The sequence below is a fragment of the Dunckerocampus dactyliophorus genome, chromosome 6, assembly GCF_027744805.1.
Source record: "Dunckerocampus dactyliophorus isolate RoL2022-P2 chromosome 6, RoL_Ddac_1.1, whole genome shotgun sequence".
In the NCBI taxonomy this organism is placed as follows: domain Eukaryota; kingdom Metazoa; phylum Chordata; class Actinopteri; order Syngnathiformes; family Syngnathidae; genus Dunckerocampus; species Dunckerocampus dactyliophorus.
The window spans coordinates 16,554,776-16,579,529 of NC_072824.1; the positions used below are offsets into that span (position 1 = coordinate 16,554,776).

At 39.2% G+C, this 24,754-nt stretch overlaps 1 protein-coding gene across 1 annotated transcript; it reads left to right on the forward strand.

Annotated features, from left to right (window-relative positions):
* The first annotated feature begins 846 nt into the window (after positions 1-846).
* Positions 847-24,685, forward strand: pdcd4a (programmed cell death 4a). The gene is made up of 11 exons (XM_054779629.1): positions 847-1,284; positions 6,189-6,494; positions 7,144-7,241; positions 11,830-11,943; positions 12,286-12,507; positions 12,950-13,047; positions 14,823-14,937; positions 16,029-16,136; positions 20,712-20,822; positions 20,905-21,044; positions 23,315-24,685. The coding sequence occupies exons 1-11, from the start codon at positions 1,239-1,241 to the stop codon at positions 23,364-23,366; spliced, it is 1,410 nt and encodes a 469-aa protein (XP_054635604.1). The 5' UTR covers positions 847-1,238; the 3' UTR covers positions 23,367-24,685.
* Positions 24,686-24,754: the final 69 nt, after the last annotated feature.

Genomic DNA, 24,754 nt, shown 5'->3' on the forward strand with positions numbered 1-24,754 from the left:
TAACAGGGAGCTGAACAGCCAAAATTACAAAGGTGTGTGAACCATGAATTGATGAACAAATGTTCTGGTTCAATTGGAATTAGTATTTAAACAGTCCTCTTCTTCATGCTGTTCACATTTTAATATCACAAGGCCAAGACAACACTTAACAATCGATCAACAGTCTTCAAACAGGATGTTCTCAGAGGGAAGTGGCCAATGACCTTAAAGTGTCACAGCAGGTTGCAACAGAGATATGGCGAGACTGGAAGAATCACAGAAAGGCATAAAAATAAAAACAAAATTAACCCCTTGTCAATTTTGCCGATCAGATTCTTGTTAAAGAACAGCAAGTTGTGCAAAAAGTGCCGAAACATTGAACAGTTACATATGTGCATTCAAAAGTTTAGAGGTCAGTTTCAGGTTAAATTGCATTTTAAGTTCATCCAGAAATTTCACCCGAAAGCCCAATAACTTTGGGTGTGTACTGTATGTTAAACATCAGTTTGCAACCAGTGCAAAAAGACAAGAATTCCACAATGGAGTTGAACACTAACACAACCAAAATCTGTTTACACCGCCATCTGTTGGTGAATATCTGTTTGACAACAACACTTCAAATGTGCATAACAGTTTACCGCGTGCAGTTGCTTTACATGAAGGCACTTTGAATCGTGAGGTTATTCCATAGATTGGCATGTGTTTGTATTTGTGAAACAAGCTTTTTTCTGTACAATGATGGTAAGAAAACAGGCTGTATAAATGATAGTGGACTGTTGTGGCTGAAGCGTTTGTTGTTCTGTGATTGGTCAAAAAGGCCCAGCCCCCACCCCCTCTGCTGGCCACTCCTCTTTCGCGTTGCGCCCACATGACTGCTGGCTGCTCTCAAAGTTAAAAAGAGACTTTGTTTATCTTGCAGGCTGTTTTCCTCATCAAACGCGCTCGGCGTGAGGGTTCACCTGCTTCTCTGCCAACCTGGCCTGCCTGTTGTTTACTCTTCTCTTGAAGAGCCTTTGCTAGCGCCACAGACGTTAATTATCATTTCTGCTGTTTAGCATTATTCATATTAATCCTTCTTTTTGCTATTTAGCTTAGACGTACACCGCTGGAAAAAAGAAACAGCAACCACCCCCCATCTCATTCCATCTAAGCTAGTTTATCCTTTCCGCGTTTGAGTTGCTGTTTTCGAGTGGATTGTTTCTGCACCTCCGTGGAAGAAGAAACAAGAAAGGGGAGCGAGTTCTCGAGCGAGTTTCGTCATGGCGACCGAAGTGGGCGCTTTGTCTTCGGCTCAGCAGGAAGACGGTAAGTCAATGGTGGCTACTGAGTGCTGGATGACGGGGTTCGACCTCCATCCTCCTCTCCCCGGGGCCTGCTGGCACGTTATGGTCGTCCCCTATTGTCCACACATGGGATGGGCTGCAGGGTTAGCATGCTGTACCATGTGCTTCACAGAGTTCCCCCCCACTTTTCCTCACGCACACACGTGCTAAGTATTGCTCATTTAACGCTAAAAACAACAGTCATGTTTTTGCACACATATCAAATCGATAAATCAAGCTTGTTTGGGTATTTATTGTATTTAAACCCTCATTGCCCCTGATTGGACAAAAGCAGAGCGCTCACTTCCGCCCTGATATACATGTCCTCCCACGCATGGCGCCGCTAGTCTAAACCAAAACAGCGCGCTACTGTCAACAAGGTGGTTCGTTTTTAATGCAAGTTGTGTAACTTTACATCATTTTACATCACATGAGGAGGCACACGTTCCTCACAGCCTTACAATGACGTCATTATTGTAGTCTTGTATATGAGCCAATAGGATGGGTTTATATAATCTCTGTGTGTTTAAATGTTACATAAGATGCAGAAATGTATTATTAGCACCATGACCAGCTGGTTGTGGTTAATCAAAGACAACACATGTATTTATATGCATACATTGACCTATAAACGGAATGGTTGGATATCACTAAGGGTGACTCATGGCACATGTGACACACTACTACATGCATTTTATTGTGTGGTATAATGGCTGGTGCATGTAAATAAGCCTTTTTTTCGTAACGAAGTGCAGCCCAAGTTAATGCACACGCACAAGCCTTTGTCAAATTAGCTTTTGATACTAGTAAATCATAAATTTACTATTTTAAAGGACCATTTTCAATTCCACTAAGATTTGCCTTAGCCTTCAGTTAGTGTCAAATTTTTGTTGCTTGTGTAAATTGATTGTGCAAATCCCAAACACGTCTGTTTAAAATCAGCAAACATTAACTGTTAATTAAAAATGGTGCGAGAATGGAGGATGATTCTAGCATAGGCCGTGCAAGTTGTCTTTATATTGTAGGTCGTTGTTGCTGTTTTCCTCCTAACAATACTAAAACACAATTTTCATGTGCATGTGCTTTTATTCGTTGTTTTCACTTGAAATTCTAAGCATGATGTATGCCATAATATATATTATTATATGTAATTAATCATCAGTTTGTGGAAACATGTTAAAATATTGATTTGTTTAAATATTATTATAAAATGCCAATATACAGAAAAGCCTACCTCACTATTAAATGCCACTCTCTGAAGTTGAGTACCTTAAATGAGCAAATACAGTCATTCTGCGTTACATTTGGAGAAAAAAAATAAATTGCTTAGTGCATGTTGGGACCGGGCAGCATGATGACCTAGTGGTTAGTATGTTGGCCACACAGTCAGGAGATCGGGAAGATCTTGGTTTTAATCTTCGTTTGGGCATCTCTGTGTGGAATTTACATGTGCGAGCATGGGTTTTCTCCGGGTGCTCACTCATTCCCACATTCCCAAAATATGTGTTGGGTTACTTGGACTCTAAATTGCCCATCGGTATGAATGTGAGTGTGAATGGTTGTTTGTCTATATGTGGTTGGCGGCCACGGTGTACCCCGCCTCTTGCACAAAGTCAGCTGGGATAGGCTCCAGCATACCACCGCGACCCTATTGAGGACAAGCGGCATAGAAGATGGATGGATATTAGGACCTGTACCCCTGTATGTGAACATGCATATATTATTCACTCATACCTCTTACATTAACAGTGTCCATTTGAATGAAGTGCATGAAGTAATGGGTGATTATAAAGGATGTTTGAGAAGCCACAGTTGACACAGGTGTGTTGCCACGACTTCACATAGACATTGACTACCGTTTATTTAAGCTTATGGTCGCAGAGAACACACATTCTTTATAATATTGACTACTGTCTTATCCAGACATTATTTGGTTAGCTTTCCGCATAAAAAGTTTGATTGCACTCAGTTGGAACTACTTTTTTGTGTCTTCCAGCCAGGAGTGGACTACAGATTTCAGGTTTTGCATATAAATTGTGCAATTTGCTTAATGGAGCGTATGATTCCAAACTAAAGTAGAGCTTGTGGTTGGTACATTTAACAGGCAATATATTGTGGAGTGGTATGTAATGTTGCATGTGAAAGTGGAGCCGTGTAACTCTAAATGCTTTAACACTCGAACTCCCAAGGCAGTCATTTTGACTGTTTTCAAAATTTGCAATGTCATAACTTGGTTAAAAAAAACCTATGTACCCATAGGACCCTGACTTTTCCTAAATGTGTGTATATTTTATTCTAACATTGTTTTATCATTAAAATTTCAAAACACAAAAGAGTTCTGAGTATTACTACCTCGAATGACCATAGCAGTCAAATTGACTGCCTGATTTTTACAGGGGGTGTTATATTTCACTATTTGCTACATTTTTCCCGCCCTTCCTCCTGCTCTATTGGCTGTTTGCTAAAACCTAGCTGTAGTGTCACTCTAAACCCAAGAGAGACAAAAATGACAAGTAGAAAGAAGGTGACAGCTATGGAGGCTTTAGCCTTGCTTCAGAGAAAATGGTTGCAGTTCGAGTTTGCATGTGTCATTGCAGAGAAGTTATGTTAACACTCAATCACTATAGTTTTCATTTAGTGTCCTGATGTGTTTTTTACCTATTCCACCAATTTATTTTTAGATCTTTTTAATGATAATCCAAATTATATACAAAGAGTCAAAATGACTGCTATGGTCATTCTAGTAGTTGCAGAATTCTGGTAGACCGAGTGTTAAAGGCAGACTTCACTGTTCCTACACTGTTAATTAATGTTGTCCCATCTTATAAGAAAGTAAAAAAAACAACATTCAGTTTGCCTTCACTTTTCAACACTGGTTGTGCATGTCCTGTTTTGGCAAAACTTTTCTTCCTTCTCAGTTTTCTATTTTACTGTGATTGGTCCACCGCATGTTTTGGCACAGGGCCGTTGATGGGTTCCTAATTTACTGCTGTGTGACCTACATATGGGAGGGGAGGAACAACCGTAGCGGAAGGCGGTGACACACGGACAGTTGTTTATGCACTCTGAAGGCATCGGGTGTGGCTGTAAAGAGTTAAATGTGCTTTTTTTTTGCTGTGATTTATACAATACAAATTTGTTCTGTTTTCCTAGAAGGCCTGAGCATTGATTTAGTTGTGGTTTGGACTTCTTCCTACTCCATAGCAACATGACCTGTAATCTTTATCTCCAAAAGAGCTCACACTATCATTTAGGTCTCTGCATAATGATTGTAAGTATTCATTACCCCACCCCACCTGCTTCCGAGCCAGTCATGTGCCCAGCTATCCCAACCAAGCCTTATGTAGTCAGGTCAGCTGCCATGAGCAAATTGCGCAAGGACAGGCAGGAGCAATATTAGAAAAACAGGCATCAGCATTTCTTCACCATGTGCTCCATGCCTCCTCCCACTCCTGCAGGAACACGCCACTTCCGCCTGTTGTTGCCTCTCACACGTGTACACACATTCCTAGAACTCCAACAGCGTTTAATAAATTAAGTAAACACTGCAGCCGCTGAGTGTCACATGTAGAGTATGTGCAAGACGATTTAGTGCCATGTTCAAGCAAAGTCGGCTCCTTTTACGCTGGCTGACTTACATGTTGTCCCGATTTCAAAACAATTTGAATAGCAAATTATAAAAGGTGAATCTATCTGTTACAGTGTCGATCACCATCATAAAACTGTAACAACACTGCAATGTAGTAAGTAAGCAAGTTTTTCTGGTGATTTTCATTTTAGTCAGCCGCTGTTACATTTTTATTTTAAGATGGTTATTTGATTATAACATTAATTTGTAGATGCAATTGATATTTTAATTAATTGTGTTGAACAGCTAAACGCTTTCTCGTGCCCCGGTAAGTTCAACACTTGGCCTGTTTGCCATCACTGCAGTTAATCCTTTCAGGGGTCCCCAGCCACTAGACCGCGTCCCGATACTGGTCCCTGGGTGGGGCCGAAACTTTTAGGAGCAATGATAAAAAAATACACATTAGAAAAATTAATTTGTAAATAACTACATACAATTTTATGTAACTGCATATCAATTTTGGAAATATCCAAGTTTTTGCATGTTTATGTTGTTTCTTGCAAGTGCTGACCTGTCCCACTTTGCTTGACAGTCCTTGGATACACCATTGTGCCTGTGCTAACTTTCTTCCACGCTGCACAGATAGACTGCTCTACTGTACTACACTCCCCACAATGGACATCAGATTATTTTTTGTTTCCTCATTTTTTGGGGGTCAGTGTTTACATGTTCAGTAGCCTTTGCTTCAAAATTCTCCATGTTGCATACAGCAGCTGTTTCTCTTTCAACGCTATTCTATTCTCTGTTCTACTCTATTCTTTTACAATTTTAAGAAACTTCAGATTTACAGATGCCATGTTTGCTGTGCAGGCAGTGTGTGTTGTGTTAAGGTGTCTACAGTGACACATGGCGAAGGTAATTACAGCCTTAAGTATTTAAGGCATTACCACCAAAAATGATGTGTCAATTTGAGGTGAGGCATTTATTTATTCATGTGGACAGTACACCCAAAGCAAAGGCTGCATTTGGTGGTTTTATCTGACAGGGAAAAGCTGAGAGTGAGGAAAAAAAAAAAAAAGAAAATGAAAAATAGAGCAGCCATAATACAAATGATAAAGAAAGTGGTGCAGTTATTTTGTTGCATTGGTTTGGATGGTATCACTCTGTTGACACACATGTCAAATGAGCAGACTATCAGCACAATCTTTACACTACATGGTTTAACTGAAGTGTGGCAGTTTAACGTCTCGCAGCACAACCCCCATGCTTCTACCCCTCTCTGTCAACAGGCTTGTTAACAGCCTTCTGTCCGCTCACAGGCATGCTCTCTCAGGACAACACAAAGGAAGAAGTGGCACATCCCTACGGAGATGATGACGACGACATACTGAACGAGGCAGAAGTGAACGGTAACTGGACCCCCCAGGAGAAAGCCCTTCACGAGGCACGTCTCAAAGCCAAAGCCAAACGACGCCTGCGCAAGTCCTCGTCCCGAAACTCTACCAGCGAGTCCCTCTCAGAGTCGGGGGACCCTACAGCAGGCGACCCCCACAGTCCAAAAGGCAAAGTCTGCACCAATGACCGCAAATCCAGGACAGGCAAAGGCAGAGGTCTGCCGAAAAAAGGTACATTCTTCAAGTTGACAGCTTTTACTGCTATGTTTCTTTGTTTTTGTGACATGATTCATTACATTACTAGGCTATACAGTGCATGCCAAAGAAGCAGGTGGTGATGCAGCTCATAACTCCGTTTTAGCCAATCAGAATTTTGAACGAAAGAAAGTCATTTCTGTGACACAATAACGATGGTGAATCAAGGTAAAGGGGTGAAAACCATGAGAAGTTTTGCTGCAAAATTGTCATAAAATATTGTTTTTTTAATGCTGTATTCAAGTATTAATTTTACATAATATAAAGGGGCCACAATACACTTTTTGTAGTGTGCAGGAATTTGAAAATGATTAGATTTGTATTAGTTGATTTGATTTGTATTGTATTGTATTGTATTGTATTGTACTTTATTTATCCCACAGCAGGGAAATTCACTTGTTACAGCATTTGATTGTGTAAGTCGACTGAGGGATTGACAGTGCAGGCTAAACAACCAACTTAGTGTGTAATAAATGTGATGATTGTACTGCAACCATGTATTTATGCATTTAGGTTACATTTATTACATTCAGGGCACTAATACACGGCGATTCTGCTGAGTTTCCAGTTTATCCCTGTAAAGTTCCAATATATTCCATGACTATGTTTTTTGCTGTCATTTCAGGTGGTGCAGGTGGTAAAGGAGTTTGGGGGGCTGCTGGGATGGTTTATGAGGTTGAGGAACCTGATGCACAAGACCCAAACTATGATGAATCCGCTCAGGTCAGTTGTGAAATATTCACGTACAACCAGTATTGGCACATGTCTTTTAAGCTATTAGGAAATCAATCAGGGGTTGGACTTGGTGTCTTAGTTCCTCCTAAAGCTTAGTCCTTCATCTGAAGAAGACCTTTTTGGAGAATTCTATGCGTATGACTTTATGGGAACAGTTTGGGAAAAGCCCTTTTCTGTTCCAGCATGACTGTAGCCTTGTGCGCAAAGCAAGGTAAAGGGCATGCAAGGAGGAAGAAGCTCTGCAGGCCCTCTTCGAGGTCTCAGTGACCTATGGCCGCCTTACTAATAATGTTCATATGCACACTGTAAAATATTGTAGAAAGTCTCCTCTGAGAAATGCAAATGTTATAGCTGCAAAGGGGGGATCCTTCTCCATATTGTCCTCCATTTTCAGCCCCCTTAAGTGTAATGATGCCCCGATATAGTGTACGTATGTACAGTGTGTGTGTATATACACAGTGGTGTGGAAAAAATGTTCCCCTTCCTGATTTCACTGATTAAACTATTGTTGAGTCAGTTCGCAGGCAATATTGTTCCACCGCGGCCTTCAACTTAATCCAGCACCAACACTAAAGTTCACTACAATGGAAAGGGGGTAAGTGAGAGCCATTATCCACAAATGGTGAAAACATGGAACGGTGCTGAACCTTCTGAGGAGTGGCTGGTCAATCAAAACTACCCCAAGAGCGCAGCAACGACTTAACCAACAGGTCACAAAAGACCCCACAATAACATCCAAAGAACTGCAGGCCTCACTTGCCTCAGTTAAGGTCAGTGTTCATGACTCCACCATAAGAAAGACACTGGGCAAAACCGTCCTGCATGGCATGGCATGGAGTTCCAAGATGAAAACCACTGCTGAACAAAAACAACATTTAGGCTTGTCTCAATTTTGCCAGAAAACGTCTTGATGATCCCTAAGACGTTTGGGAAAATACTCTGTGGACTGATGAGACAAAAGTTTAGCTTTTTGGAAGGTGTGTCCCCCATTACATCTGGCGTAAAAGTAATGCTGCATTTCATACCAACAGTAAAATATGGTGGTGCTAGTGTGATTGCTGCTTCAGGACCTGGTAGACTTGCGGCGATAAATGGAACCATGAATTCTGCTGTCTACCCAAAAATCCTGAATGAGAATGTCCGGCCATCTGTTGATGACCTCAAGCTCAAACGAACTTGGGTTCTGCAGCAGGACAATGACAAAACACACCAGCGAGTTCACCTGAATGGCTGAAGAAAAACAAAATGAAGACTTTGGAGTGGCCTCGTCAAAGTCCTGACCTGAATCCTATTGAGATGCTGTGGCATGACCTTAAAAAGGCGGTTCATGCTGGAAAACCTTCCAATATGGCTGAATTATAACAATTCTGCAAAGATGAGTGGGCCAATTCCTACAGAGCGCTGTAAGAGACACGTTGCAAGTAATCGCACACACTTGATTGCAGTTGTTGCTGCTAAGGGTGGTCCAACCAGTAATAGGTTTAGGTGGCAATCATTTTTTCACACAAGACCATGTCTGTTTGGGTTTTTTTCTCCCTTAACAATAAAAAGTCTCATTTAAAACTGCATTTTGTGTTCAGTTCCGTTGCCATTGACTAATATTTAAATTGTTTGATGATTTGAAACATTTAAGTGTGAAAAATATGCAAAACAAAAAAAAAAAAAAGAAATCAGGAAGGGGGCAAACACTTTTTCACACCACTATATATATTTGAATGTGCAAGCCTTTGATTATTTAGTCCAGATGGTCCAATCCCATGTCAAGCCACAGAACTTTCAATCTTTAACATCATTATCAAGCAAAGGGCGCAGTGTGATGGTGAAAGACTGCAGTGGGAAAGGAACCTATGCCGGCAAAAAGAAAAAAAAAAGTTGATAACAGTTTGGCAACACTGTGATTCTGGCCTTGAATGTTGGAACGTTGTTGGTAGGGAAGTAGAGCACACTGAAAAATAAACACATAGGAAGGGAAGGGGGGGTTACCTGACACAAGGTCAGCCTGTCCTTGGGAACATTCCCAATTGTATAGATAAACCCTGAATTTGGTGGAATACTGTACAGGCGGTTCTCGTGTTACATTTCTCGGTTCCAAACGACTAGTGACGTGCCCGTCGTGGAAGAACATGTAAGCGGAGTAATACAACGTCATGCTCACTACACTGAGCAAGGGCAACATTACTTTTGTTCTTTTTAGTTAACTTTTTTTTACTGTAACCTCCAAAAGGAAAGTGAAAAGTGAAGTGAAATTAGACTTTGTAAAATGCTCAGTGGAGAATGGGAGAAATCAACGTTTGCTGCATGCCAGGTCAAAGCTGCTCAAATGCAGTGACCGTCATCAAGGATCATAATGGATAAATCTCTTACTATGAAATGGATAGTAATAACTAAGCATTGTAGGAGTCTTGTTATTGAGTCTTCCTCTTTCCAATAAGCCTGTCTCTCCCTCCAATGTTAAGTAATTCAGTGTATGAATGTACGTTATATAAATACATAAATATACTGTACGTTATATCAGGGGTGCCTATTACGGTGATCGCGAAAGTCGTGTTGGTCGTGTTGTCACCAACAGTCACTTTGTAGGTGTTATGACATTTGTCAGTTGACATTAAGCCCCTTCCTGATTTGCTGTTGTGCCTCACGGCAAAAAAAGTGGAGAACAGATGTCCGGAGCCGCACACGGCACAGATAAACTAACTGAAAGGTAAAATGCCTACCATATATCTATAACAAAAGCTGTCCTTTCACTTGTAGTGGCTAGTTGTGTAGAAATAAAGTCAATTGTTTCATGGCTGCACTTAGAGTGTCACAAACTCCACCATAGAAATGTCTTTTCTACAAGTTCGTTTGTCAAACTACTATTTCACGATGAAATGGAAAATGTGCCCATTGCTGAAAGCTTTTTAATATGTTGCCTTGACTTCGGCTGTATTGTCTTTTGCATAATCTTTTTAATTTCTCGTACACAGTATCTGCAATGTTTCATAGCAAATACTAACTGGACGTAATACATTAAATGTCTGTATAATGAGCGCTACATAGCTATTTTCACTGGCGTACTACTCAGTTTATGTACACAACTAATGGGGAATTTTGTGTAATTATCTTGATTGACATATTGAATGATATCAACTATTTTGATGGCCTGTAAACTTTGAAACTGTGAATGTGAAATACTAATCATTAGTATTCAGCATAGTAGTTGCAAAGTTTACCAGTTAGATTTCATATACGTATGCTATCTGTTTTATAGTAAGAGGTAGATCATTTTGATTATGTACATAAAAATGTCTCACTATGCTTTATTTGGAAAAACGTTCACCGGGATCACCTGTATGCCCTGTTAGCACTTGACAGATAAGGAAATAAAAAAAAAAGGCAGAGAGAAAGGTATTTAAAGTTAATTAATGCATTTGTTGTTCAAGCCTGTGAAAACTACTCTAACATTGTTACCGACAAGTAAATTTAAATATAAAAAAATCTACTGCCACAGCGACGCAACAGCGACACGACACAGTGGCAGCAGTCTGCCTCCAATGCAGCTCACCACCACAGCTTCAAAAAATCTTCGGGGAAACCCTGTCTTGTATAATATTGTTATTACTGTATGTTCTTCATGGTTCTGTGTACAGTGTGAGTGACTGTTAATTTAGGTATAATTTTCGACTTGCACTAAAAATTCAACTTACATCACAGTCGCAGGAACAGAACTCGTTAGTAACCCAAGGACTACCTGTACCCAGTTATTTCTGTATTTTTATTTCGGGCTTGTCAGTGCAAGCACATTAAGAACGAGCATACTGTATCAATCAGTTGATTAAGAATTCCAAGGGTTGTTTGGAATTGATTGTTGATTAATTGCATCTTGAAGAGGTTGAGGCAAAATGGAGTGAACTACTTGGCTGCAACCAGCAGAGGCGCTGAATTAATTGATCATTAAATTGATCATTCATTTGACGGAGCGAATATTTTGTCAAATGGACATCACTATTGCAAATAATATAATTAATTTTATAAATATTACTTAAAACACAACTTTTATCAGCTCCTCAAAATAATTTGTATTTATTTGGCAATTATTAGCACAAGTGTTTTTCAAAGGAGTATTGAAAAGTTTGCAAAGTGACATGAATAAAGTTGTGTAATTTTACATATTTACAGTATTCAGAATTATATTTTTTCTTGTATAATTATGACTTGATAATTCATCAAATTTTGGCATAATTGTCAACATATTCTTCGTCCTTTTTGGTTTGTTCCTAAGACTACTTTGTATATGTTTACATGACAGAAGACTGTATTATACCACTGAAGTACAAACTACAGAAATTAAATCTGTAACAATAATCCACTGTGTCCAGAGATAATTCCTTGATGATCCTTGATTAACCATTTGGGACCCGGTTTGCCCCTGTTTTTTTTCTGCCTTCATCCTTTTTTGTTTTACAAAAAACTCCTGAATTTATAAATCTTAATACTGATTTTGTTTTCTTTTGCTATGCTAAATTTAGTTTTGCATAGCTTCTTTACGTCTCTTAAAATTGTATGTATAAAAATTGTGTCTTTTTATCATTTAAAGGGAGATACAGTTTATGCAACAGTTGTTCCAGAGGTAGATGAGAAGGAACTGGAAAAAATGGTCAACCCAATCGTCCAGGAATACTTTGAACATGGAGACACAAAAGAGGTCCAGGTTGGTGAGCATCTGAAGTAGTTTGGTCATGAACATGCTAGCAAGTGCACGATATGAGATGAGATTAGTCACTATCAGTGATGGGAGTAATAATCAATCTAGCAATATAGTAATCAAATTAATTGCTGTTACATAGTAATTTAAGGCAGTGAAAATAAAATTTAGCTGATACGATGCTCGGGGCCTATAAAATATGTTATGGCATATGTTATTCTGCTACATATTGTTACTTGCTTTTCTGTTTAAGTCCCGGTTTCTTAGATAGAGATCATTAGATATTGCAGGTGTACCTAATGCAGTATCCAAGTGTAGAACATTGATGTATGTTCTTTGTCCCATCAGCTGCTACTGAAGGAGCTCAATCTGGGACCCCATAAGTACGAGTTCTCCTCCGTGGCAGTTTCTTTGTCCTTGGAAGGCAAAGCTAGCCACAGAGAGCTGACCTCCCGTCTACTGTCAGACTTGTCTGTTAAGCTGCTGTCCCAAAACGACATGGCCCGAGCTTTTGACAAGATGCTCAAAGAGCTCCCCGACCTCATACTGGACACACCTGAGGCTCCTCAGGTACACGCAGCAATATTGTTTTAGCCAGTGGCACAATTTTGCAGGAAGCTTGATTGCTTAAAGATGTTAATTTCTACTTCTGCTGAGCGTTACAGTGCCTGTAGCTGACTTTTGAGCCACACGGGGGCGCTAATTATTTTTGACACAAACTGCAGCTAAAAATTGCTCAAATAACTTTAGTGTGGAATGATTTGGAATGATTTAACTCATTTTTAATAACACAAGCATAAAATTTAAGAACCAGTTTACATTTCCAGGACTATATTTGCAGTATATGATGAGGAAGTGTTAAATGTCTATTTGTAAAATGATTATTTTTGCTGAAATTTTCTATTGTCATCATTTGTAGCTATGGGCTAGTATGTATGAATTGGTCTGTGCAGTAGACAAACGAGTGTTGATAAGCTGCTTGACTTTCTGTGTAATCAACCCCCCCCACCAGATGTTGGGCCAGTTTATAGCCAGAGCCATAGCGGATCACGTCCTTCCCATGTCGTTCCTGGACTGTTACAAAGGCAAAGTGGACTGTGAGCATGCCAGGTGAACATTTTATTAATTTTGTGAATAAATTACCGTATATACACATTTTGAATCTGTTAATAGCGCAGCTTTAATGTCTCAAGTGGACTATAGACGCATAATGAATAGGGATGCAATAGTATGGCATCCTCATGGCTTGGAAGATACGTTGGTGGTTCATTTTTGGTGCAGTAAAGCTACAAAATACAAACCATAGAACTGCTTGCCCATTAAATAATTTTTTTAAATAAATAGTAATAGTAATAAATATATAATAATTGAGAAGGTTTCTTTTTAGGAAAGTGAAACTGTGCAGGTAAGTACAACAGCAAGAGTTTGAAGAGTGTGAATGATTACTTTATTATTAGTAAATGTAAGTTCCTTACTGAGTGAAGTGCACCATTAAAAGTTCCAGCGTAAAGTTGTACATCAGGGCCGTCCAAAGTGTTTTCACCGAGAGTCGCAGACTGAATGCAGGGGTAGAGGTGAGGGGACACTTTATTTGTTTGTAAAAAGGCAAAAAAAAAAACGTTACTCATATATTTAAAGACAAAGCTTTTTGTTGTTATTAGTTCTAGTATTAATATTTTAGCTTTTTCTCATTATATGATGTGTTTTTGCTGTATTGCACAATTTTTACATTTTATTTCTACAATGTCTATTAAAAAAACTAGCCGTGGTCCGCAACTGGCCGCCGGGTTGCACTTTGAACACCCCTGGTTTACATACGAGGACGGATTTCACCAGGAAGGGAAAGTGTTACCGATAGTGTCTCTTTGTAGGTTTTGTCTTTTTAGCACTATAGGTTTTCAAAGGTCGGGGTGCACGCTTGTGGATGTGTTCTGCACGCTTTCACACCTAAGGAGGTGACCTGCACGCCTGGATCTTTGCTCCCATGGCAAATGTGTCACCTTTCGTGACCGTTTGTACTTTATGATTCAGTAAACGCATGACACAGTAAACGCCTCAGTACCAAAATATCTGAATAAGAATGTGCCGTTACCCCCTAAAAATGACTAATTTGTTTTATAACAATTAAAAAATAAATTTAACAAAAAAACAAAACAAAAACAATATATGTTTGCTTCTTTTTTTTGGATAAACAGAAACGCTTCAAATAACGCCTCTATTTGCTTAACCGCCAGGTTTCCTATAGTTGCTGTGTAGATGATTGACAAACACAACTAACCGTCCATGTCTCTATTTAGTGATGGGCCAAAAAACATTGGCATTACCAGTTGTGGCTGCAGGCAACCTCCTGTTTCTGTACTCCACAAGATTGCAGCAGCTGCATTTGAAGTATCATGGGTGGTCAGCACCCAGCAACTTTATCTACCTCTGCATGCACTGTAAAATGTTTGTTTCGCTAAACAGCTGTTGGTGTGAAACCCATGCGTGTTAAACTTGCGGTACTGTTGTTTGCAATGAACTCATCAGTGGTATTAATGCTGGCTGAGCAGTTTGCGCCTTACCGCTATTACAACATTGGTTTTGTTGTTGCTGTGTTGTTTCCACTTTCCCCATGCACTCTAAATCATTCTTAAAGTTAAAAAAAAAATGTTTACACATAATCTGTTTTCAAACAGTCTGCTCCCAATTAACGTGCCATTGACTTCGCAGTGTAGATAAACGGCAATAATTAGAACATTTATGGTAACTCACAGTGACGATATGAGGAACGGCTGTCTTCTTGCATGCAGTGCGGTGTTAGTGTTATTTTTCACATGTAAAAGAGAAAGAACATGCATTTGCTATTGCCACCCTTTCACACTAATCCTATTTTGGGTGATGGTCAGAGTGGCTTTGGATCGTGCTGCAGTGCTGCTGTCTATGAAGAGAGCGATGGTGCGTCTAGACAACGTGTGGGGAGTGGGAGGCGGCCTCAAACCTGTCAAACATCTTGTCAAAGAGGTATGATCAGTCCGATAACAAAAGTGTTATTTGTATATCAGTGTTATTTATATATCATTTCATTTCCACTCACACTCCACTTACTGCAACAAACAGGAGTCAAAACCACTCCTTTAGATACTCAGTCTTGCAAGTTTAGCTGACGTCTCACATGATGTCATTCATTTTGAAGAGCGTCTTTTCAGAAAATCTGGGATACCACGTTGTCAACTTTGGGGCGTTTGACTTGGCAGGTTCCATTGCATAGGTGTGAAAACACCCCTAAAATCTTCCATGGGTGACACTTCAGCGTGTGTACTGACTGACACAGTTTTGTGTTGACATTATATAAGACAAACAGAAGGCGTTCTGGCCTTTGCACAGCACCTTCCCCACAGGGATTTGTGCATTTTCAATGCGGGGGCGCACGTTGGCCTGAGACAGGCATACACACACACACACACACATACACGCACACGCACTTGCACAGTCACAGTTCATGCACACACACGCACACCATGGCTGTCTTTTATTTCTTGCTTCGTAATCTGGAATTTCTGGAATTTTTAATCCTGCCAGTGCTAACTTTGGGTGTTGCCCCATGAAGTAAATAAAAGGAGGAGGTGATGCAGCAGAGACCATGATGTTTTGAGAAAAGAGCACGCTTTGACAAATTGCATTCAGTCGTTAAGCATTGTGTAAATTCTTTGGCGTCTTTGTGTCTGGGTTTTCTTCACTGCCTGACTGTCTGCATCTTTTAGAAACCTGCTGGACTGATTTTTATCTTGTGGCCTCACTCTCAATATCAGTCTACTTTCCAGTGTGTGTGCCTAGTACACTGCGTGCACAATTATTTGGCAAATCAGATTTTTCAAGTTTAATTTTACAGTTGACCAAATGCAATTCTCTCAATCTATTCAAAATGTTATTTAACCTCAAACCTACAGATAATAGGAGAAATGTGCTACTGTGTGGGTCTTTCATTATTTTTGAAGCATTCGTAGCACAATTCCAAAGGAAATTGCTACATATTCCCCTACAGACATTACACAAAGTTCAGGGCACTTCCTCAAATGTCAGCACTTTTACATTTTTTAAAATTTTTGTTCCAGATGAATCTTCTGCTGAAGGAATACCTGAACTCAGGAGAAGTGTCAGAAGCAGAGCGCTGCCTAAGAGAATTGGAGGTCCCCCACTTCCACCATGAGCTGGTCTATGAGGTATCAAACACACGACTCTATCCTGGGATGTTAACAAAATAAGACAACCAATACTGACACTGTCAAAGACGTATCAATTTAACAGTATTGCTGTTGTAGTCTGCAATGGCTTTTCTAATATTTATAATGTTTCCCACATGACTGCAATCTATACGTGGCGGATGTCATTGTCTACCTTGCATAATTGGCCATGACACGTGCACATAATTTTTATGGACACTGTGTTAGACACAGAGTGACCACAAACATGACAAGCAAAACAACTGTTTTGAAATACAAATTAACTTTCTTCTGTCACTTTTTGTTTTTTTGTGGTTTTTTTTTTTTTTTGTCACAAGCAAGACTGAGCTGCCTGTGAGTGCTTTTGAAAGTGATAAATGCTTTTATGTTAGTCTCCAAAAGTGTCCAGTAAGACCAGAAAAGGTCGCTAGATTTGTCGCAAGTTGCTTTTTAGAAGAACTGAATCTAGAAGGGTCTGAGTACTTGGTAAAAATAGTGACCAAGTCAGGTAACACCAAATCTATTGGTGGCGGTCCAGATTTATTTGTGGTGGGTCACCCCGAATAAATGAATGTATTGATTTACGCCACTCATGTCCTGTAGAGGGAACCAAAATATTAGAAGCAGCTGACGGTATGCTGCAGTGCAGTTGCACACCACTGCAAACTACAACCACAGTGACAACCATATTTTTATTGAATTAATATCTTGCTGACAGTGTCGATGAAAACTGACATAATGAATTGAAACATCTGTAGTATTGGATATCATTACATTGTGCAGGTGTACCCAGGGGCACTGCTTGCCACCATGCAAGACAGGCAACAGCATGGGGACCCAACCCAGTTGGCGGCCTAGGGCCCCATCAGACTCTTGAATTGCCTCTGGGTGTACCTAAGCAAGTGTCTGGTATGTTCATCTAGTATAGTGCAGAACAAAAAAAAATGGAAAAAATGTCTTTCTTTGATTCAGTTTTCTGCCAAGGACAGTGTGTCTTTTTGGCAGGGACAAACGTCTCATTTGCACATGTACAAGTCTATTCTGATTCATCCAAAATAATTCGGAACATAGTGTGGCAGCGTGCATCAAAATGTCCTTGCTCAGTGATGTAACACTTTGGTAGTGGATGTACCTGAATATTAATTTGAAGTAAGTCTGAAATACCGTACTTCATAATGTATACAGTGTTGTGCAAAGACCCACCAGTAGGTGTTGTTTTTGCAATGGAAAATGTGACTATACATAATATTTTTAGTCTTTCTTAAAAACAAACAAAAAATACCCCCACCCCCTCTTCCACAAAAGCTAATGTTTATAAGGATCCTCGCATATTTGTGATTCAGCATTCGCGTCCCCACAGATTTGTGTATTTTTGGTAAAAAAAATATATATATATTTTTGGTATTTTATTTTTTATTCTAAAAAATGAGCCGTTCTTTTCCGCAGAAAACACATCTTGTCTGTAATTAAGTTATTTAAATTATTAATTAAATTACCTCGGCTAAGCGGAAGAAGATGGATGGATGGATATTAAGTCATAATCTATAAATATGTGATAGTACAGCATTAACTGTACAGCATAATAATACAATATACAGTACAACATACAAGTTAATATACGATCGTAAGTCATCACTGGAATTACAACAGGCAAGCGGTGTGGCCTTCTCCGACAGCTAGTCAGGACGACCCTGTGGAGCAATGTACCACCGCCAGCGGCTTTAGAGTAGGATGGAGGCTGTGCTAAAGCATAAGGAAGTGTGGTTGCAATGCTAGCCTGACGACCAGACTAAAGGCTAGATCGTGTCTCTGATTCCATCTGTTCAATCATCTTTCAGTATCATTCATTAGTGGCGAGTACCTATACATTTTATAATTTAAAATGTGTTATAATACAACTTGTGAAGCATCTGTAGGGCTTTAACCTGCCATGTGCTTTTATGCATTGAGTTGGTTAGCTTCCTTCGTCACAAGCGAACAATGGTAATTGAAAAGAGACGGGGAGGGTTATTGGAGCAGAATCTTATCTAATAAATACAACAGTCAATTTTATTTAATGTTGAAATTGGAGGAGAATGTCAACTTCAAGCTAGTAAGACGGTTAGAGGCGGGAGGAGCGAGCTGGCGTAGCGTACGATGGCGCCTCAATGCAGCAGCATAGTCCAGGTTTTATTAGAGTGTCAAAAATAATAGACATTTTTCTAGGCGTCTCAATTACTCGTGTTTATTTGATATTCGTGGGTGTTCTTAGAACGTAACCACCCCGAATAGCAGGGGTCTACTGTACAATGCAAAGGCCCAGCGTGAGATTTTTTGTTTTTGCAAAAATTGACTAGAAATACCACTTCATAGTCTTTATTGGAAAACAACCAAAAAAATACCCCAAACGTTGGACAAGTCAAGCAACTCAAGCAGCTAAGAAATGTGATATCCCTTTTAGTACAATTAGTTGTGGAAAACCTGATTTTAAAAACATATTATTTGACATTTTGTCTCAAAACAGTTTTGCCAAAAATCTTTTTGAAAAGGAAGGGTTGTCTTATATTCAGAGTGAGCTTATATTCGGGTTATACAGTGGAACCTAGCGTGTTTTTTTTATTCACTTTTGATGAACTAAAATTTTTGGCAAAATCTTGCCTCTGTTTGCATTCATTTACTGGTTAGCGTACAATATGGTGCGCGCTTTGGTGTGTTATTAATACACTGCGCGAGTCCAACTACACGACACCAACTTCCATCAATAGTGTTTCTCACCTACTTGCTACTTACCTGCTGGCACTTGCAACTTTCTTTGACCCTATTTTGTGTTATTGAGGTGAGAAACAAGATTGAATTCAAGAAATAACTCATGACAAAACAGGAAGTTGGTGTCCATATCATGTGTCTCTGCTACATTGTGTCAATGGGGACAGCCACATTAAGAATCACGTCTTCAATTAAGGTAGAAGTAAGTCTCAAATGTTAATTTAGCCCTTTCATTCATCATTTATATTTATTTATATGCATTTTGAATGGTTTTCTGTATGTAAGACTATAAAAACGTGTGTTTTGGCTTTCTGGAATGGATTAAACGTATGGGAAAAATGTATTCAGCTTAGTTGGCCGTTCTGGAATGAATTAATGACGCTAACCAAGGTTCCACTGTATTGATATTATACATTCCTCATCACAATTTTAAGACCAGTTGAAAAATTGTAAAAATTGACATTTTGCACTTTTGGATCTTAAAGAGGTTATAAGTGGAGCTTCAAAAGTCTAAAAGAAGAAATGGGAGTGAGACAAAATAAACTTGAGTAAGCAATTTATTGCAAACAACCATTGAAATGAAATAGACTGATCAAAACTTTAAGAAAGAAACAGAAACCTCACTAAAATAGAAATAAAATTTAAAGAAACAGAAGCCCCCCTAAAACATATATACAATTTTCAAAAAAGGACTCAGTAATGAGTACCAGCGCCATTCTTGTTAATCACCTAAAAAATTGGTTTGGGCATACTTGATGCCAGTGTTTCCAGGAGGCTAATAGGAATGTTGCTCCAGGTGGTGAAGATGGCTTCACGGAGGGCACCCACTCTCTGGAACTGATGTCCATTTTTGTAAACTTCCCTTGCCATCCATCCCCAGTTCCTAATGGGATTTAGATCAATGAGGTGAAAGAGTAAGGTTATTCCTCTAGAAGAAGCTGGAATTGTGAACTGCAACGTTGTCCTGCTGAAAAACCTAGTCATTACCACACAGACAGGGGCCTTCAGTCATGAGTGATGCCCCTTGCAACATCTCCACACAGCCAGTGGCCATTTGACACCCCTGCACAATCTAAAGCTCCATTGTTTGATTCATCCCGTGCCTTGATGGACAGCCAATCAGATTCTTCGGCTCAGGGCCGATGACATTTTATTGGCTTTACCACTTTGCTTTTTTGTTCCATAACCTTAAGGATCTTTGAAGAAGTTTGAAATGATTGGCATACTGCGTACAACCTCAGCAGCTGGCGCAGTGCGAGAGGCTTTACTTATGCAGCTCAACAATCCAACCGCGTTGAAAGAGAAAAAGCTTTTTTGCCTCTGCCAGCAAGGGATCATGGCAGTGTGAATACCTGAAATTACATTGAATTCATATTTTTGTCAAGATTTGGGCTTTTAAAGGCTGTAGTCTTAAACTTTTGATCAGCTGATGAACAGCCTATTTCATTGTAATGGTTATTTGCAATAAATTGCTTGCTCAAAAAAAGGTTTTGTCTCACTCCCATTTCTTTGTTTTGCATTTTGAAGCACTACTTAGAACCTCCTTATGAACTAACAGTGCACAGTGTACTTGTTTAAAAATTTGGATCAGCAGTTTATTTGATAGCTTTTTACTTTTGTTGATCATTGCACTGCGGAGGACTGCAACCAATTTAGTTGTACACTATACAATGAAAATAGAGATATTGAGTTCAATAGCATGAACCTGCCTCTCTTAAATGACATCCTTATTAATATCATCACTAATGAATTATTTGAAACAACACTAGTGGTTAGAGGTTAGTGCAACACTTGAAATGTAACACATATCTCACACATTTGTGTTTTTAGGTTGTAGTAATGGTGCTGGAGTCCAAAGGAAACACTGCGAGCCATATGATGATAAAGCTGCTGCAGTCCTTCTGGAAAACGGGCCTTATCACTGTGGACCAGATGAACAGGGTGAGTATGTTCTTGTATGAATGTACAAACATTCTTGAACACATCTCACTGAATAACACTAACACTTTTTATTTCTCGACAGGGCTTCCAGCGGGTCTACAATGAACTCCCCGAAATAAACCTTGACGTTCCACACGCTCACTCCATCATGGAGACGTTTGTGGACCTCTGCTATCAGGAATCTGTTATCACCAAGCAGCTAAGAGATGCCTGTCCCTCCAGGTTTGTTACTCCTTTGGTACTCCTTTTTTGTTACTACTTTTAGCATCCTATAGCTAGCTAAACAAAATGGCAACCGGAACAAGTTAAGCTGCCCATCTATGATGTCATCAGTGGTTGACTCCAAATATTTTAACACAGAACATATTTTTAAAGTTTTACAATTATAGTTTTACATGCATAAAACAATTCTAAATGCATATAAATCACGAATGAAAGCGAAAAATTAACATTTAAGGTTACTTGTACCTTCATTGAAGATGTGATTCTTGACGTGACTAAAAACAGGAAGGTGGTAGTGGTTGATCTCGCTGCTGTATTTATATGCATTTCGAATTGTTTTATGCAGGTAGACCTATAATTGTAAAAATATAAAAATGTGTTTTGTGTTAACATTTTTGGCTTTCTGGAACAGATGAATTGGATTGACATTATTTTTTTATAGGTAAATTTGGTTCGGTTAACGTCCGTTTCGGTTCGAGTTGGACCTTCTGGAACAAATTATTGACACTAACCACTGTCCAATTTTTTTTAACATGCATACAAGGTTGCATTGGAGTACATCTTATGCTTGCAGTTGCACAATTCAACATGTCCGAAAAGGAGTAGGATGAAGCAGAGCTTATTGAGTCCTACCCTTCTCTGTATCACAGCATTTACTAATAAATGTGTTCTCTTCCTGTGTTCAATATATACCAATATATTCAATATTAAGTGTGTCACAAGAGCTCGCGAGTGTAAAACATGACAAGATTTCTCGTTGAGAAAAAAACTGTCTCGTGGGCACTAGGCCTAGGACAATAATCCATCCATCCATTTTCTATACTGCTTCTCCCTGGAATGTGGGAGGAAACCGGAGTACCCAGAGAAAACCCACACACGCACGGGGAGAACATGCAAACTCCACACAGAAATGCCCAACGGACAATCGAACCCAGGTCTTCCCAATCCCTTTTGTCAGTCAGACAGTCTCGGTGGGTGGAGGGGGGGCCGGTATCATACACACAGAGTGCAAAACAGTGTAATGTAGTAGAAATTATATTAGTAGAGTGCAGTATATTGCCACATTTTTTATATTTTTTCATTGTAATTTTCTTAAAGTAAAGTTAAAATCTTGTCTCGTCTTGTAGATCCAATCTTGTGTATTGTCTCTTCTTGTGAAGTATCTCGTGACAACCCTATTCAATATATTTTGGGGGTATATGGGTTACCGGTATGTCTCGATTTGCTCATGAAAACAGAGCTGCAGCCTGCAATTGGTCACTGGACCACACACGGGGCACCATTGCCTGATAGTATTTTGATGTAGAAAATTAATTAATCAGCGTCAGTCAGTGGCATGTGGCTGTTTTTTCTGAGTTGAACAGCTGCAACCATGTTATGTCCAAGCAGAAGCTGTAGTAATTCCACATTTGCTGAAAATTACTTACGAGCATAGTATTATTATTAAATAGTATTATTAAAACAAACAAACAAATCGGATCTGCAAGAGTATTAAAAAAATTGAATCGGAAGCCAAAAAATGTGGATGAGGACATCCCTAATATGAAGTACAGTTATTGATCATTTATGTTCATAAATTTAAAAAATAACTACCACAACACGTGACGTCGCAGAAGCACTGTCGTAAAAATTTGCTAAAGGAGGAAGTGACGTAGGTCTTGTGCGTGCGTAGGACTGACTGCATTTCCGGGACGATTGCATACGGAAACGCAATCAGTTCTACGCATGCGCGAGACCTACGTCACTTCCTCCTTTTTAGCAAATTTTTACGACAGTGCTTCTTAACGTCTTATGACCTCCACCAAGACAGAGCTACGTAAAAAGTTACGCAATGCACATAGCACTACATATGATGAATTGTAAGCGTCATATCCGGTTAAGTAAAACAAACTTAAATGAACAGAACACGTAAAATCCAGTTATATTTGATTAATATGGAACCAGGAAAAGAGGGCTTATAAATTATCCACTTGCACCATGGATATGATCTAAGAAAAAAAGATCAATTAGGTTGTAATTTAGCAAATCTTAATAACCTTTTTTGGTGTATGGGGGTGGGGGTGCGGGCTAAATTGCTGCCGTAAAATAGACAGACAGATGGCATACATTACGGATGACTAAAGTGACTGCCGAAAAATAGGCCGACTGGATGTAGACGCGTTCTGCACATGCATAGAACCGATTGTGTTTCTGGGACGGATTGAGCAGTGACGGTGACAATGTGCCTGCAAACAAAAAACCAACATGTTTTTCTTATTTTCTTCCACCAGAGGGCGGAAACGTTTTGTAAGTGAAGGCGACGGCGGCGTGATTAAAAACTAATCCACACTATGAAGTGGAAACTCAGAAGGAGGAGAGATGATCCGGTATTCCTCCGCGTATCAAATTGTCCAGAGGAGGCTGGGAGTTTTAAGTTGCTGTACTCTTTCGCTGAGTACATGATCATCGTCACACAGCTTTGGTGAAAGAAGACTGAAACAAGCCCCCTCCAATTGGGCCTTCAGTTCCCTTCTTTATATTCTTCACTCTTTTGATTATTTTTTTTTTGTAAGAATGTTCATTATATTTTTGGGTTGAGCCACCCCTCTTGTTTCCCAACTTTAGTACCCGTTATTATTTTTTTCAGAAATAATTAAGTCACAGCTTCAAATGAGGGGAAGTGGACCTATTGGTGTGATTGAGATAAACGGGTGTTTTTCCTCATGTTTTTCTTCACCAAGTTTAGCATATCGGGCTATATTAAATGGACAAAGCACTTAAAGTAAGCATACAATCAGTGTAACGCAGCTCACTAAAGAGGATCAACGCATCTTATTTCTGCTCCCGATTTGTTTTTTTGTGGGTTTTTTTTTAGTTGTTCAACTGAGTTTGTTTAGCAAAGCAAGAGGTGTTTGAGTGTTAATTTGAATCTTACATCAAGGGACACATACATATACTTTGTGAGACCATTCTGAACATGACAATACTTTGGGATTATGGTGTATGGGGAAAATTAACAAACTTAATATGGTCTGCAGTAAATTCTGGACAGGTAAATGCAAAGCTGGAGAGGAGAACAAAGCTGGAAAGTGTCTTTAAATATGCCATCTGTTAATGTCTGTGTGTTAGCAAAATGCCTTTTCATTCTGGAGATGGTTTTGTTAAACATTCAGTCTTAACTGCTTTTCTGTCTGTAACAGTTTTACTTGTTGACCAAAATTTGAATGTGTATTAAAAATGTTATTTCATTCATTAAAAAGGCTACACAATAATGTTTCAGTATTGCTTATTCTTGCCACACATGGTTGTAAAAGAGGAATTTATTGGACAAGTAGAGTAGAACATGTACAAGAATCACATGAGTTTTCAGTGTGTCTTAATGTAATGTTCTAAGGGGGGAAATAAGCATATGCTGGCCAGAAGTTAATTATAATTTTTTTTTTAAATTTCACGCCTTTTGTCATCACTGCTGTATAAAATATACTGTATTTGCTGTATATCTACATGACACGAGTTCACTGTGAATAAGGGAATGAAGAATTTTAACTGCACGGGACTCTGCATTTTTGTATTAAACTGTCAAAATTGCTTTGTATTCCCAGAGCCATACATCCGCTTCACAGTCTATAATGTACTTGTCAATAAAATATATTTCCCTCCAATATTGTCAAATTTCTTCGTCACCCTTTACAAACGTAAAGTGTCTCTCCGGGGCTCCGTACAAATGGTCC